At 31.0% G+C, this 16,159-nt stretch overlaps 2 protein-coding genes across 9 annotated transcripts; one reads left to right on the top strand and one right to left on the bottom strand.

Moving 5' to 3' along the window:
• Nucleotides 1-7,460: 7,460 nt before the first annotated feature.
• Nucleotides 7,461-10,661, top strand: LOC114191114 (uncharacterized). 3 transcript variants are annotated; one of them, XM_028080295.2, is made up of 6 exons: nt 7,461-7,858; nt 7,947-8,068; nt 8,212-8,409; nt 8,869-8,974; nt 9,841-10,063; nt 10,153-10,661. In XM_028080295.2, the coding sequence occupies exons 2-6, from the start codon at nt 8,042-8,044 to the stop codon at nt 10,220-10,222; spliced, it is 624 nt and encodes a 207-aa protein (XP_027936096.1). In that variant the 5' UTR covers nt 7,461-7,858; nt 7,947-8,041; the 3' UTR covers nt 10,223-10,661. The 3 variants fall into 3 exon arrangements, with proteins under 3 accessions (XP_027936096.1, XP_027936094.1, XP_027936097.1); XM_028080293.2 differs by having other exon boundaries at nt 7,463-7,858; nt 8,863-8,974; XM_028080296.2 differs by lacking the exon at nt 7,947-8,068 and having other exon boundaries at nt 7,463-7,858; nt 8,863-8,974.
• Nucleotides 10,662-11,407: 746 nt separating this feature from the next.
• RP1 (PPDK regulatory protein) lies at nt 11,408-14,043 on the bottom strand. Of its 6 annotated transcripts, none has more exons than XM_085676121.1 (4): nt 13,333-14,043; nt 12,493-13,126; nt 12,218-12,361; nt 11,408-11,829 (listed from the first exon to the last, which is right to left on the bottom strand). In XM_085676121.1, exons 1-3 carry the CDS (start codon nt 13,732-13,734, stop codon nt 12,258-12,260), a joined length of 1,140 nt encoding a protein of 379 aa, XP_085532247.1. In that variant the 5' UTR covers nt 13,735-14,043; the 3' UTR covers nt 11,408-11,829; nt 12,218-12,257. The 6 variants fall into 6 exon arrangements, with proteins under 6 accessions (XP_085532247.1, XP_085532246.1, XP_027936093.1 ...); XM_085676120.1 differs by having other exon boundaries at nt 11,408-11,773; XM_028080292.2 differs by having other exon boundaries at nt 12,223-12,361.
• Nucleotides 14,044-16,159: the final 2,116 nt, after the last annotated feature.

Genomic DNA, 16,159 nt, shown 5'->3' with positions numbered 1-16,159 from the left:
GATTTTGTCGGAGGTATATATACGAATTCTTGGCAAAGAGTTCAAGGGATGGGGACCCTTTTGTACTAATATAATATGAATACATTATATGTTATTAAATAAAAAATGTATTATATGTTAGGGTTTCCATATGCATACATCTCTCCAATTTTATATTTACGTCATTGCCCAACTCCCAAGTAACCAATTAATCACAAAGTAAGCCACAGATAAAAATACAAACGAGCTATGAATCGATTTAGCTATAAAATACGTTTGGGTAAGGTTCAATTACTTCTCTATGGGAAAGTTCGTATAAATTTGGTATAACAAAATCGTGTAGCAGAAAAAGGAATCAAGGTAAAATTGTTAACGTAGCATAAACAAATACAATACAAATACCATACAATTCAGGATGTACAAATACCCAACTTAACTAACTCATACACCATTTGCATAGACATCACAGTAGATAGATTTGCAACGAATTTATTGTGATATTTTATTGAATTTGAACAAAGTGTAACATATTTGGCAATGCTTCTTTGTGCAGGTATTCTCTATAGTGTTGCCTAGCTAGGATGGTGTTTCACATATAGTTGTGTTTAAATAGTATTGTTCTAGCTAAAATAGCTTGATAAGATGTTTAAGTTTTTATTTGAGTCGAATGTTTTTATTCAGGCTAAAAGGTTATTTTATAAGCTTCAGTTGGCGTCTTTTGTTAGTTACTAAGGTTAAAAGATATTTTCTATCTTTCATAGTTGTGTTAATTTTCTGGTCAATTTCAAGTAGATATTTATATAATTTTTTTATAATATTTTGAGTAGTTTTATTGAATGTTTATGATAATATTAATAGATCTTTTAAATTGATTATATTCTCTCTTAATCACATTGAGCTAACTGCCGATACAAGAATAATAAATTTTATCATTTTTATAATTATTTTTATTCTTTTTATTAAACCATCTATATTGACTACAATACAGCCAAACAATCCATTAAATTCTAATTTGAAAAGATGCATACGTCATGTTATGGGCCAATCGGGTTGGCCATAAATGTATAAAAGGAATGGTGGGCCCATGTGCTCTGGCTATTGGTATTGGACTTAGCCCAATCTGTAGACGAAGAAGTAAGGAACAGGCTTGTATAATAAACTGGGCCATACATTGCTTTTTACCGAGACTAGAAACCAGCCGAAGAGAGGATCGTGGAAAGGAACGTGAGTAATGAGTGGATAGAAAAGTTACCGTTTAGGAGTTCAAGTAAAGAGAAAAAGGTGCGAGAGATTTTGGTGATAGTATCATTGAAGCCGAAGAAGAAAAAGAAAAGTAAAAGAAGAAACTTGTGGAAGAAGGCATAAAAGAAGTGAATCCAAGAAAACCATGCAATCAAATGCATGTGAAATTTATGTTAGGTAATGAGATTGATGATGGAGACACTGAGAGAAGGAATCATATGTTGCGTAAAGAGTTGGGTGTCTCAACTAAGTGTAACTATGATGCAAGTTAAATGAGGAGGAAGTATAGGTATATAGAGTTGTAATTGCATGCATAAATATTAGGGGTTTTCCGCAGCCCAAAATGAATTGTGCTGCATTTATTTGTATGGAAACATTTTAAAAATTTTATACGGACACACTTTTATTTATAACTTGATTACTTAATTAAACATCACCAATGAAAATGTAGAAGCTATAACTCCACCCTATGCGTGGATGTTTTTTAAGTAAATATTAAAGTTTGATTTTGGACTTTGGAATAAAGTCACTGACGAGTTGACGCCGTGAAGGTTAGGGAAGGAGGAGAATGGAAAATAAAATTCCTATTGTCTATGGAAATTGTACGATTGAACTTGAACATGTAGGATAACCGTTGCATAAGAACAAAACCATTTACTTTGTGTTTTCTACAATTTTGTTTGTAAGTGCAATAAACTACGTACGTACAAAACAGTAATCCTTTTCAATTCAGTATTTTACTTGTCATTATGCTTATACAAAATCAATACATGCTGATTTTGTCTTTCAAGATTTAATGAAAGTTTGCCATATTTAGAGACTTTTTGTCCTACATTTTGAACGCAAGATTGATCACGGATAGACAACGAGTGGTTGGCTCAAACTTGTATAGAATGGTGCAAAACACAGAATGTTTTTTGTTTTTTTGATGAATTGTTAAGTGTAATTTAAAATATATGAAAAGTTTTTGTATTACTATTCAATATAAACAAAACATGTTGCATTGCATGGCTGTAAGCAAATTAATGCTCTGTTGTCATTTGTCCAAGTCTGATTCACACATTGATTGGACTACGTACAAAAGTACCGGTTAAAAGACAAATCGATTTCTAACATAATGATATTTTTCTTTCTCTTTGTAAATGAATACTTTATTTCTTGTATAATTTTATTATATTGTATCGTTTTTTTTAAATAAAATATTCGACATCGTTTTTAAACTTAACTATGCAACTTATGTTAAGATTAATGATCCAAGTGTTACGATTTAATTATTTAGTCAGCTTATTTACTATTTTTTTTTCTTTCTTTGTAGCAAACAACCACGCCCCTTCCCATACGATGATGATATAATATGTATTAAACATTTGTTGGTGGATGATGAACATGGCATTATATTAATTGTGTGGCTTAAAAGAAGAGATGGCATCATTACCCTTACCAACCTTTTGTGTTTCTGGTTATGGTCTTTCTGTTTCTATAATAAATCACGAACCATAGTGCATGTCTTTCCCTGAACAGGACAAAGGTATAGGAAAATTAATAGAAAAGAAATAGGGCGTGCAAGGGATAAGAATGTGACCACAAAAACATTTTAAGGTGGAATTTGAACCGACCATATCGCATACCGAGATAATATGGATTAACAAAGAAAAGTGTTACTGTCGTATGCGGAGCTCGCGTGAAAAATAAATTTCTACGAACTACACAACTGAATTCTTAATGTCCAATTTACTCGTGTTTTTCCATTACCCTTAAATATTTTTCCGTTTTACACGAAATAAAACCAAAATATAACTTTTTATTTATATTATTCAATACCACATAATGTATTAAAAAGATATCATTGTAATATATTTTGAATAATATTCACTCCTACGCATTCACCTCTCCTGTTCAATTTTCATAGGCTAGTGGAACACGCACTTTTCAAAATGCGAGGCATTTATTCGTAATTAATTAATGTTTTTTATCATGTTAAGAACAAAAAAGTTATATTATTTTTATTGACTTAGTTGCCTTGTTATGATATTTTTAAAATAGCCACACTATTCTTTCTTTCCGTCTTTTATCTATCCATTTCTTTTGTTGTATATTTTATATAGATACAACTTCTCAACAAGTACCAGAATCTCAGCAACTTGTATTTGTAGAATAAAAATATAAAATTTGAAGATTCTGAACCATTAGTTGCTTATAATTATTATACAATCATTTAGTTTAAAATGAATACCCAAATTGATTATAAACTCCCAACATTAAGTTAGGTTAATAGAGGGATTCACGGGAGAAATACAATATCAATGAGACTTAAGTCTAATCACATAAGGCATTAATATCACTCTAAAGCCAAAATCTCAAGACAATGGAGGGAGAGTGTACCAACCTCCAACGGAAGCATTCCCAACCACAAGTACTCATTTTCTGCCTTTTCTGTACCGTCATTCTTCTCAATGGTACAAGGATCATACTGCACTCGTCTAAGCCAGTTTTTTGAACCATTGGCTCTGATACCACTTGAGACCTGGGACCAACCACATAAGACATTGACATCACTCTCAGTCCAAAACTTTATTAATAAATTTATGGGTCTTTATTCTTATATGATACTTTATTTTCTCATTTTTATCAAATGTGAGACTTAAACTCACAGTTAAATTCTAAATACATAAAAACCTACTCAAAGCATGAGTTATATTAGAGTTATCTTAAACGAGGTGCAGCAGACAAAGTAAACCATGCAATATAAATAGTTAATGGAGATTGAATAATATTAATAATAATTTATATATGTAATAGATGTGAAAGCATTGTTTGACTTGACACGCAAGTTACATTGACAATAGAAAAACTAATGTGGATTTAGTACGATAATGATGAATCGGAAAGAGTGGTCACCACTTCAACACATCTTATGATTGACATAGTTTGCGTATTGTTATTTTATATAACATCAAGTATTCTTATAACAAGAATGGGGCATTAAATTTGTACAAAAAATCTGAACACTATTTGTATAATTCACGATTTTATGCATATATACGTTTCCACTTTGAATTAAAAATTAATATCAGCTTTTAAAATTTGGTTGGTATTACCTTTCATGTTCTTTCCGGTGTTCAACAATAAAGGTAAAGTTTCTCTTCATTAGTTCACTCTGTTTTCGTTAGTTCATCTCTCATTTCAAATTTAAATCACTTGTTACTTCATCTCTTAATCCAAAGTTAAATCACTTCTCAGTGCATGTTACATAACTTCAATTCCTCTTCCAACGCTCTAATCTACTCTTATGTCGATCTGATATATTTTACTATATAATTTAATGTTTAATATATTTTATCTTTGAATATAAAATTTGTATTTTAATTTAAAGAATATGTTTTGTGATATTTAACAAGTTTCAATCTTGACTGAGTCAACAACATTTCAACTTCTGCCAAATTAGTATACTGCAGAAACCAAACCATTACAAGTACAAAATATATGAAAAGACACATCAATTATAAATTTATATTTTCTTATTTAAAATTATACAATGCTAGATAATCAAATTATTCTCATCTTACTTTTATTATTTAAAAATTTTCATCAAAATATATTATATTTTCAATTAAAATAAAAGATTTAGATATCTTACCATTCCGGATGTAATGATTGTTTTGTTTAAAAAATATAATGAAAAGAAAATATGATTGGTGAAGAGAAAGTTGGATAAATTATAGAGATAAGATTGGAAATGGCAACTGCATAAAACTGAAATTTTGGGACTCTTGAAAGGTTAATCATTTGTTTGGTTGGGAAAACATCTACATCTATAATCTTCATGATATTTACATGTCTTGACCAATGCTATTTCACAATGTATACCAAATCTACCTAAAATGAATGGCATAATAACCACCCAACTTTTTAAATTATGTGGCTAGAGACACATAAACGATAACTGCCAAGTTTTTTCTATATTAAACTAATATTTTTAAATTTACCTAAAGTATTTTACTTCATATAAAATATCTGAAAAACATTACCTATAATGTCAACAAAAATCGGTTCAAATTTGTCTTATATGTGTCTTTACGAGAAACAAAAATATATTCAACTTGACAAACATCTATTAGCCCGTTTTTAAAATTTTAAATAAAAATATTGGCTTTGTTTTTTATATAATATATTAAATTTTAAAATGAAATAATTAAATTGATATAATTTTATTAAATGTTAAATACTCAATACTTTTATAAAAGATATTTGTTTATTAATTTATTATTAAATTTGTGATTTCATATCATCATAATTATTTATTTTAAAATAGAATAATCTTCCATGTTTAAAGCATTCTTATTTTATTATGCTTTAAAAAAATATTACCTTATTTTTTATTTATCATAATAATATAGCATTTTGCAAATATCATTATTATAAAATAAACTTTCAATTTAATGATAAGTTAAGAAATATTATTCAATTAAATATTGAGATTGAAGTAACTTTTCACAAAATATTATATATATATATATATATATATATATATATATATGTATATATATAATTATAATTATAACTCAAAGCTGTTCCTAGAGAAACATTTAATAAAAAAGTTACCTGTTAAATTTGATTTCTTCCCTTGTATATAATAAAGAGTTTGTATTAATATATTAAGAATAAGGTTGTCGTATTATTATTCACTATAAATATGTCCACGATAAAGTTTTGTTTACTTTGTATTTAAGTTTAAGTAATTTTCATTAGTTGACCTATTAACTTTTTTTATATTTTAAAATTAAATTCTATCAACAATTTGACTCAAGTGTTAGTAATTTATGGTTTTTAGTTGAGTAGTTAGTGGTTGATAAAGAAAGTACTGTGCAAGTTTGAAGGAAAAGTAGGAAAGTTACTCACACGGTGTTTACTCGAATTTTAAATTATCGGATGACTATCTTGGTTACGAGCAGAGGAATACAAAAAAATTGAATTCGAGAAAAGATAAATTAAGGAAAAGATTACTTATTTAATGAAGTTAAAAATAGATGAAGCGAACTATTATAAAATTTATATAATTTAATTGACTTGACAAAAATATAACAGAAATTTAAATTATTTTTTTCTCTTTTCTTTCTCTATCCAACAAGACTATATTAATTTTCTACTCCATATTTTAGATAAATCAATCATGTCAAATGGATACGTATATATTGATTTTCTCATCATATTTTAGATAGATCAATCATACGTTGTTCTCAGCTGTGTTGTCCAATTAAATTAAATTTGTCAATTAAAACATATTATCCCTTATTCGTTATGAAAATATTTGGCCTAACCAAATCCAAACGGAAATTTTAGTTCAACAAATTGGGTTAACTGACTGACAGCTGAACTATTGGTCCGTCAAGTCAAAACTCAAGTTGACTTGTGATAGATATGTTTATAAATTTTAAAATAGTGAAATTTTGTTCGATTCGTAAGTGATTAAGAATTTAAAATTAGTATTTTAAATATGAGTTTGAATTTTAAATTAGTATTTTTTAGTTAAACTTTAAACATATAAATCAAAACATAAAACAGTTTAAATCGGTTAAAATATGTATAATTAATTTAAAAGGATTTGGATTTTAAGATGATAACTATTAATTCACGTATTATTCTTGAAGAGAGAAGAGACAAAATTAAGTTTCCTTAAAAAAGTTACTTAGTAGATAAAGGTAATTTTGTTTTCCAAATTTATAATAAAGATAAGAATAAATAACAACAACAATGATTAAAAGAGAATATAGGAGTAAGTGCAAAATGGATTGATATGCTTAAAATGATTTATGAAACTATTTTCCTTAATCATACGAAAGCGTACATTTAGGACATTATTTTTTAAAACAAAATTATTCCAGAAATAGCAAAAAATAATGATCATTATCCTTTCCTGTTCAACAATATTAAGATTCAAATCTACTTGTTATAATTTACGAAAAAATAAGTTAAAAACTATTTTATATAGTAAAATGTATAATTGAGCTCCATTTCCTTTTGCAATTTATGAAAAAAAATTAAGTTCATAATATTTTATTTATTATTGATTAATAATTGAAACATTTTCTTACACTGTCATTAAATTTTAATTATTACAGTTCAAAAAAAAGTTGTCCCCTGCAAAGATGTACTTATCTGCTACACGTCACAGATTCAAAGTAAAGTACATAGGATATAACAGAGCAGAAAAGTAAACATGGTGGTATAAAGATTAAACAAAGCACGAGAAAAAGAAGGTTAAGACGGAGTCCTTCTTCATTCTGTGTTTATGTATGCATATCTTTTCTCTCACAGAAGAAACCCCACAATCCGCATGATCATGATGATGATGGCGATGTCCTTCTCTCTCTTTTCCTCTTACACTCTTCCCATCCATTCTCTCGTCCTTTCCTCTTTCTTTCTTCCAAAAAAAATCACCCACTTCTAATCAGACAAAAACAAGAGTTGTTATAAGTCCATTTCTTTCTTCCATTTCCACAAAAAATTTCACCACCACAAACCAACACCTTCCTAACTGTCCTTTGCCACCCTTTACTCATTTTCACTGTTACAATCACTTTCCCTACAATCCTGCAACCGAAAAAGGAACAAAGAAGAAATCTCTGTATGTTCACGGGTATGTTTTTTTTTTTTTTATATATATATATATATATATATAATCTTAAGCGTTTTGACTTAAGGGGTTCGTTTTCATTTACAATCAGGTGCTGTGTAGTTATAGCCTGAGCTGTGCCCCATTCCATACGCGACTTTTCCTCCTTCGTTATCCCTTTTTTCTTCTTCTTTCTATTAAAAAGTGATGGAAAGGGAAGAAATTCCTGGGTTGGTAAGGATTTCTTTTGCGGTTTTTCTCGCTTAAGACTGTTCCATTGAAAATTTGGGTCTTCGGGTTCTTCGATTTTCGGTCATCATACTCCTTCGTAATTCTTAATCCTTGTAGCTTTGCTGACATGGGTTTGGTTTTTGCAGAATTCTGGTGATTCTTCTTCTCGCGAGGCTTTGGAATCCGAACAGAAGAACATGGGTACCCAGAGAATCTCTGTTTCAGATCACATAAACGCGTTTCAGTATTCAGCTGACGAAGCTGATAGCTTTGTGATTGACATGGATTCCTTCTCTCCTCCCACCATCAACAAAGATAGTATCAACACTAATTCAAGAATTACAGTAAGATCCTTTTTTTGTTCTATTTTAAATAGTATTTTACCACTCGATAATTACTTTATATTAGGCATATATTGCAACCAAAGCAGGATCGGTGGTGTTTTGTTCTTCTTGCAATTAGTACAATGTACACTAATGGGGCATTAATGAAAGTGAGAAGGAGAACACACACGTTATCAACTGTTAAACCTTTGCGGCCATTGAAATCGAATGTCTTTCTCAAGCTCCATTATTATTATTATTAATTCTCCACCCCTCAATTCCCTCACTTTAACTATAAAATTAAATTAATGAAACGTTGAAAATTTGATGAAGCTATTTAATACAACCATTTAAGTTTCACCTTTATGTATCCCTTACTTAACTCACCACCCGAAGTTGACTTGTTGAGTTATTCAATATTGGCTATTATTACTCAATATTTTTTCACGTCATTGATCGATTTCAACGGTATAGTTGCAGCGGAACCTTTCCAGGAAAGGATCTCAGCGTGGGGGCGACAGGAAGGTGAACGGCAATGTTACACTTCATGATAGGGATACTGTTCCAACTACATGCTCACCAAAAGGTATCATACATAACCATTGTCTCTGCGAATGTGAACTCATTAATTGTATTATTTTAATCTAAACTATAGTATAGTATGTTTTGTTTTATTTAGAATAAGATCTTCATTTGAGTCTTTTAATGTGCATAGTAATTTGCAGATAAATATATAAAAAATATGTACCACATAAAGAACACATGAGAGGATCCACACATCTTTTTGTATTTTTCTTACGATCCTAGACCGAATGATTCGCCAACTTGAGATTTGTCTTCCTGTATCTCGTGTTGAAGATAATTTTAATAAAACTACAACAGTGGCGTTTGTTTCTACTGTTTGACCATTATGGAACTTGGGTTCATCGATAAGTCTATATGTGGACATAGGTGACAAATTTAGAGGTATCATTAAATATTTTAGCACCAACCTGTACCTGTGATGCCAAAGTGTTTGTCCCCTGATTCTTTGGTCTCATTGCTGTATAACTCTGTCTGTTGTGAATATACTATAGTTGCTTTGAGTATCATAATCTCAGATCCAATGTAATTTAGCTTTCGGAATATAATGACATCATCATGATTATAAGTCACACTGGGATTACGTCCATAAAAAATTATGATGGCGGTGAAATTAGTTTGGCCTAGTGCCTGGTAGGTGGAGATTAGTTCGGGTGAAAAACAGGAAACCTACTATGAGAACATGTCAATTAATTAAAGCTCTGTGAAATAGAATTCTGGGTCAACCATGTGTATTGTACAGACATTACAGATCATGAGATAGATATTAATATTAATATCTTGTTGGTAACCCATTCTTGGGGGCCACAGGTGTATTGTCATTATCAGAAATTGAGACAATATTGTGATGTGGGTTTTATGGAATTGCAGCTGCTCTAGCAGGATCCTGCACGGCTGAAAAGTCAGCGACGGTAGCAGTAGGGTCCACGCAACATTCCACAAACACACAGGTTCATCATCATATTACTATTACTGCCAGTAACATGTGCACCACCAACACCGAAAGCAAAAGTGTAACTAGAAGAAATAGTTTTAAACGACCTTCTTCTTGGCTCCTTGACCCTAGAAGAGTTCTTATTTTCTTCGCCACCTTGTAAGATTCAGCTCTTATTAGCTTCAGTACTTGGCTTCTGTTATGTCCTTCACCCTATGTTGTGTCTTAATATCTCAGCTCTGAAACAGGTCAAGCATGGGAACAATGTTGCTAATATACTTCACTCTTACTATCAGCAAGCAAAGTGCAGATGAATAAGGGGGTGAATGGCAGTAGTTACTTATGCCACTGACTTAAATGGGACAAATGAAATGATGGGTTATGTAAAATCTAGATCCTAGGATTGGAGCAAAACTCAGGAACAAGAATTTTGAAGACAAATTCGTAAAACTTTCGATAGGCAACTAAAATTTCCACCACCTTGACGTCAGAATCAGTTACCTGTTGGGGGGCTACGAAAGGCAAATTCAATGACATACTGCACTACGATAAAGGGGGAAGGAATATTTTTTTTTTCTGTGAATGGAATACAGCAACAGATAAAGATCACATGTAAGAGAGTGCTCTATAGTTTATTTGGAGTGTCACCAAAGGGCATAGAGGTGTTGTCCATTTTTGCTCTTTCTACTCCGTCCTTATTTTTATTCCCTGTATCTTTTGTTTTGATCATGTAATGGCAAGTGAAACTTTTTCTAAAGTGTGTAACTTCAATGTTAACTGTGGGAAAAGGTAGGGGAAAGTAAACGAAAACCATGAGAGCTACTAACCTACAAGCTACAAAAGTAGGCACAAACAACATGCGTGCCAAAAGACGTTTTTTCTGTCTGGATGAAACTGTAATCCACGAGTTCCTTTTCTAGGGAAAAAGAATGTTCATACATTAGGAAACCTTTCGGAATAAACTATGTATGGAAGATTAAGATTAATTTAGTAAATTTTTGTCTGTTGTGTACAGTGGTCTACATAAAATGTAGCATGTCAAAGTTAGTCACTTGGATCCTTTTCCTTAACAACCGTATTAAGATAAATGTTTCCATTGGCAGAAGATATAAACAGCCATTCGAGTTTTCGATTGCGGACTTGAGGACCACCCTCAATTACTGTAAGTGTTAAATTTGTCCTCAACCATATTAAGGGCTCAGATAGAAATGAGCTAACAATTATTCTAAGGTTGCAGCAAGAACTGTTAATCCACAGTCCCAGTTAGGTGAACAAACATTAAAAACCCAACCAACAAAATTTGTGAGTTACTGAATTTCACAATGGGAAAGAAAAACAAAGAAACCCCTCACTGTCCACCTGTTCATGCTTTTCTGCCCGTAGGCAAGTTTGGTACACCAGCAAGTTTACGGAAATAAGTTAATGACATTAGTTGCTTGGAATGTAAGATTTTAACATGCTTAGTATGTCATGTATTTTTTCTAAAAGTGTTGGCAACCAAACTAGCATAAAATATTGAACTCCACCAGATATTTTGGCAAGAAAATCGATGGCTTACATACCAATAAATATTCCTAGCATATATCAGTAACTAAGATCCAACAAGATAATAAAGCCAATAGTCATGGAGGGATACTTCACTATTTTGGCGGAAACAGAACTTCCTTTCCCTTGAAGGAAAAGAGCATTCTACTTACTCATTATGCTCCATGAGAATTTTCACAAAAAGAGAGGTCGCCAGCACTCACTAAAATTTTTGAAAGCCGTTTTGCAATTCATCAGTAGGTTCACCAGACATGTTCAACTCTTTCTTAGAATCGAATTACTTCTGATACAAGCTGTTGTTGATGCCAGCATTTCACCATATACCTGTAATGATATATAAGACGAATCTGCTAGTTGCCTTTTAAAAAAAGTCATACCTGCTGATAGTTAGCAAAAGAATACCCCAAAAAGTAAGTGGCATATCAAATTTAGATTTAATTATCTATTTAATTCCTTTAATTATAAAAATTTAATGTTTTATTACTGTAGTTAAAGACATTTATTTTAGTCCATATACATAAATTATTTTAATCTCTTTTAGTTATTTTATATATCATTTTAAATGTTTTTTAGTTCATGCCATCTAAATTTATATGGAGTAAAAGAAATTGAAATAGTATGTATAGTATAAGGACTAAAATGAACAATTAATAATGTAGGGAGTAAGAAATAATGTTTATTCAACTATAGCGATTAATCGATCCATTAAACCTAAAATTTATGAGTATTCAGTAAATTCTATATTATAACACTATACAAATTTGGTACTTTACAGTCTGTAGTTCAACGTGGGAAAAACATGTCATCTCTAATAGCGTTTTGAGATCCTTGACATGGTGCACTTGTTCTTCCTGTCATGGAACAGCCTCAACAGAACAGCTGCAGTCTCTTCAATGGCTTTTCCAGTCACATCTGTAAATAGATAGCAAAATAAGACGTCATAAGCATTTGTCTGAAAAGCTAACATTTTCCAACCGCTACAAGAATTAATCTAACATAAGAAATTGACAGAAATGAAGACTTGAGAAGAATAAATTTGTTACCAATGACTGGCCAAAGAGGGTTCTGAGCAAAGAGCCTTCCAGCGAATTCAAGTTCCTCCCTGACATAATTCATCTCCGAATAAATACTCCTACCATCTGAACTTAATCCCATGGTTTTAGTCCTTGCACTTCTAATATTCTGCAAGACAAGAGGGTTTATAGTCAACCCAAAAACCTTCTTCGGATCCACCTCAAACAGAGTCCTTGGCATTGGCACCCCCAAAACAATGGGCACATTGGCCACCCTGTACCCCTTCTGAGCAAGATAAATGGACAAGGGGGTCTTGCCGGTGCGGGAAACGCCGGTGAGAACAATGTCAGCCTTGGCCAGATTCTGGGGAGATGCCCCATCATCTTGCTTGATGGTGAACTCAACAGCTTCAATCCTACGAAAGTAATCATCAGATAGGGGAAGGCCTGAAGCCCCACGAGGAAGGCCAGAGGGAGAAACACCCAAATGAGAAGCAATGTCCTCTGTGATGGGTCCCAACACATCACTGGAAGGCACACCCCATAGCTTACATGCCTGCTTTGCCGCCATAGCCAATTGTGGATCAGCCAAAGTATAAACAAGCAAAGCACCCTCCTTAGCTGCTTGCTTTGTGATCTCCAGCAACTTCTCCGCCTCATCAATCTTAACCACAACATCAACAACGAAATTTATATTCTAAAAATAACTTTACAGAAACTGAAACTATAAAGCATCAGTCACAATAATAATTCTTGACATGATTCTTCACTATGTGTATAAATATAAATGCAAAAATTAAAGTCATGCTATGATGAGATGATTAAAATTAGTAAAGCAAATATTTTTATAAGATGTTTGCATTTGCTTACCCCAGAAAACAAATGGGTACTGACGGGGCAGCCACGGTCGACCAAGCAGTAATCGAACTGACCCAAAGCGGCGCTAACGCAATGTTCAGCTGTCCAGCCGGTTCCGTCGGAGACTATGTAGATGGACTTGACGGTCATGGCCTCTGCGCCGTCCAAATTAGCGGCGTCGTCTGGGTCCACCGGTATAGGAAGTTGACTTAGAGGAGTGTTGGGTTCCGGTGGTTGGGTTCGGAGACTGGAACGGTCCAATTTCTGCCCAGACCGTATGGCTCGGGCTCTGGACCATCGGTTCAGCTGAGGGCTCCCCTTGGGTCTCCCAGAAACGGCCTTCGACCCGGTTTGGTCGTTTTGCGTGCACGCTACGATTTGGGGAACAGAAGGACACAACCGCGAAATTGGCATGGCTAACAAAGTGCTTCCTTCTTCTTTCTCCAGCCCGGGGAAAGATTAGGATAACGATAACATTGTCGAATACCAACAATTGATTTTTTTGAGAGAAAGACGTTTAATTATTATTATTGTTGGGTTATACTTATATTCTTAACCTACTGTTTTTTACTTTGATAGTTTTATTAACTTAATTCGTCAAGTTTTATTTTGTTTTCATTTTATGCATAACTCAGATCAACGATCTTATTGCAATTTTCTACTTCTTAACATCAATTCTATATCTTTGAAATTCTGAGTTCTGTCAAGTTTGTTTCGCTTCACATTCTTCCCTGACGAAGGAAGAGTCGTGTCATGTGAGTCTTGAGCACCGCCACAAAATTTTCTTTTTATTCTCGTCACCCATATATAATTATGAGGGCCAAAATGGGAAGCAGAGATAAATTTGGAGATTCAGGAAGAAAAAAAATGGGGGTACAGGAAGAAGGTCCCGTAAAATATTCTTATGGACTCGCTTTTTGCCCAAAATATATTAGGGGGCTTCTCCCAGCACTTCTAAAGATTTCTACTGCACCTCCAAATATTAATTGCACGGTCTATTTTACCCTACTGACTCACCTCTCTCTTAATTAAGTAAAAGTAATTAAAATATTTACTGAGGTAGGTGAACTGAAAGTTGAGACTTGGATTTGGTTGTTGCCCCTTACGCCCTTCTTCCCATCGACAAGTCACTTTCATTGTTGTTTTCAGAACCTCCATTGCTTTCACTGTGAACTGTGTTTGCACTTTCGCTGCTCAGGTTTATCGAAACGTTGTTTCGTTTTTCAGTTCTTTAAGTTATATCTTCTTAAGGTATGTAAGTTATTGTTGGACGTCCATCATCCATTATTTTGAAATACTATAATATGCATTCAACTTTCATATATCAACCATTTTATACAATAAGCTTTGTATATATGGAATACCGAATGCATTTTTTGTATATAGTGAATGCATGTTTGTGAATGGTTATGAATGAGTGATTTGTGTTTGAAGATACTGATAGATAACGACATCAAAAAGAGAAAAAAAATTAGAAAGCATAAATCTGACTTTCGATATCTGGTTATGCCTGATTTATAAATCCGGTTAAAAATTTAAACGGATTTTGGCATCCGATTTTCCATGTACACATACACCGATTTTCGAAATCCGGTTACGCAAAAATCGATCTACAATTCTGTTTCACACATTACACGGATTTCAATATCTGGTTAAATTTTTAAATTGTTTAGATTTTTTTTGATTCATTATATATTTTATTTAATTTATATTTCTTTTTCCAACTTTTAAAAATAAAATCTTTTGTTAAATCTTTTATGAAATATTTTTAATAAAAATATAAAACAAATCAGTGGTAATGATAACCACGGATTTCATTTTACATAAACCGAAAATCGCAATCTGGTATTGATTTTGGGTTTTTTTTATTTAGTTTTAGGTATAATATTTTATTTATTTGACATATTTATTTGACATATTTGTTTTATATTTTTATTTTTAATTTTATTAATTGGTTGAAAATTTAATTTCCTTTTAATTTAATGTTAAATAGTTTTTCAATAATTTTTTTATTTGTTATTTTTTTAAAATTTTAAATTTAATGTTTATTGTTTTAATAATATTTTTTTTTATGTTTTGTTTATTTTTTAAAGTTTTTTTTATTGTGTATCATATAATTTTTTACATGTAATGTTATTTTACAATTTATTTTTTTTAAATTTAAAAATATTATTCATTTATAATTATTTTAAATTTTTATTGTGTATCATATAATTTTTTATATGTATTGTAATTATTTGTTTTTCAAATTTTTTAAAAATTTATAAATATTATTCATTTATTAATTATTTTAATTTTTTATTATGTCATGTAGGTGATTATAATCTCTTCATATATATAAAGATGGAAGATTTTCATTTGAGTTATTTGGATTCACAAATAAATTCGAACTTGATGTCAGATTTCTCCTCTTTTATTAATGATACATGCGAAGAGGATTATACAATATATGAGTAAAAAATATATGAAAAATAAAATTAAAAATAAAGTAATTAAATGAATAAAAAAATTAACAAATTAAAAAAAAATACATAAAAACTGAAGTTTAAAATTCAAGAAATAATAAATATTAATAAAATATATTTTAAAAATAATTAAACAATAACTAAAAAATATTAATTAAAATCAAATTAAATTTTATATATAAAATAAATAAATAAAGTAAACTACCGATATTGGAATGCCGATAACTTTAAAAAGAAATTTAGTTTAACAACCGGATGATTGCCGATATATAATTTTGTTTAATATAATTATACTAACAACTAATAAATAAGTAAAGTTAACTTTAAAATAATTAAATATAATTAATTTAGATATTATAAAGATAAGTATATTA

This window comes from Vigna unguiculata, chromosome 7 (assembly GCF_037176805.1).
Source record: "Vigna unguiculata cultivar grain cowpea cultivar isolate G323 ecotype 2 chromosome 7, ASM3717680v1, whole genome shotgun sequence".
Classification (NCBI taxonomy): domain Eukaryota; kingdom Viridiplantae; phylum Streptophyta; class Magnoliopsida; order Fabales; family Fabaceae; genus Vigna; species Vigna unguiculata.
The sequence above is the reverse complement of the archived record's forward strand: the minus strand, read 5'-3'. Positions and strand labels throughout refer to the sequence as shown.

What these genes read in the sequence shown, in the direction of transcription:
- LOC114191114 (XM_028080293.2), top strand. Translation starts at nt 8,042, where the DNA reads ATGGAAAGGGAAGAAATTCCTGGGTTG. An exon ending in GGGAAGAAATTCCTGGGTTG is followed by an intron (nt 8,069 to 8,211) that starts GTAAGGATTTCT and finishes TGGTTTTTGCAG; the next exon opens with AATTCTGGTGATTCTTCTTC. An exon ending in ACACTAATTCAAGAATTACA is followed by an intron (nt 8,410 to 8,862) that starts GTAAGATCCTTT and finishes TCAACGGTATAG; the next exon opens with TTGCAGCGGAACCTTTCCAG.
- RP1 (XM_085676121.1), bottom strand. Translation starts at nt 13,734, where the DNA reads ATGCCAATTTCGCGGTTGTGTCCTTCTGTTCCCCAAATCGTAGCGTGC. An exon ending in GTACCCATTTGTTTTCTGGG is followed by an intron (nt 13,127 to 13,332) that starts GTAAGCAAATGC and finishes GTTGTGGTTAAG; the next exon opens with ATTGATGAGGCGGAGAAGTT. An exon ending in CCCTCTTTGGCCAGTCATTG is followed by an intron (nt 12,362 to 12,492) that starts GTAACAAATTTA and finishes ATCTATTTACAG; the next exon opens with ATGTGACTGGAAAAGCCATT.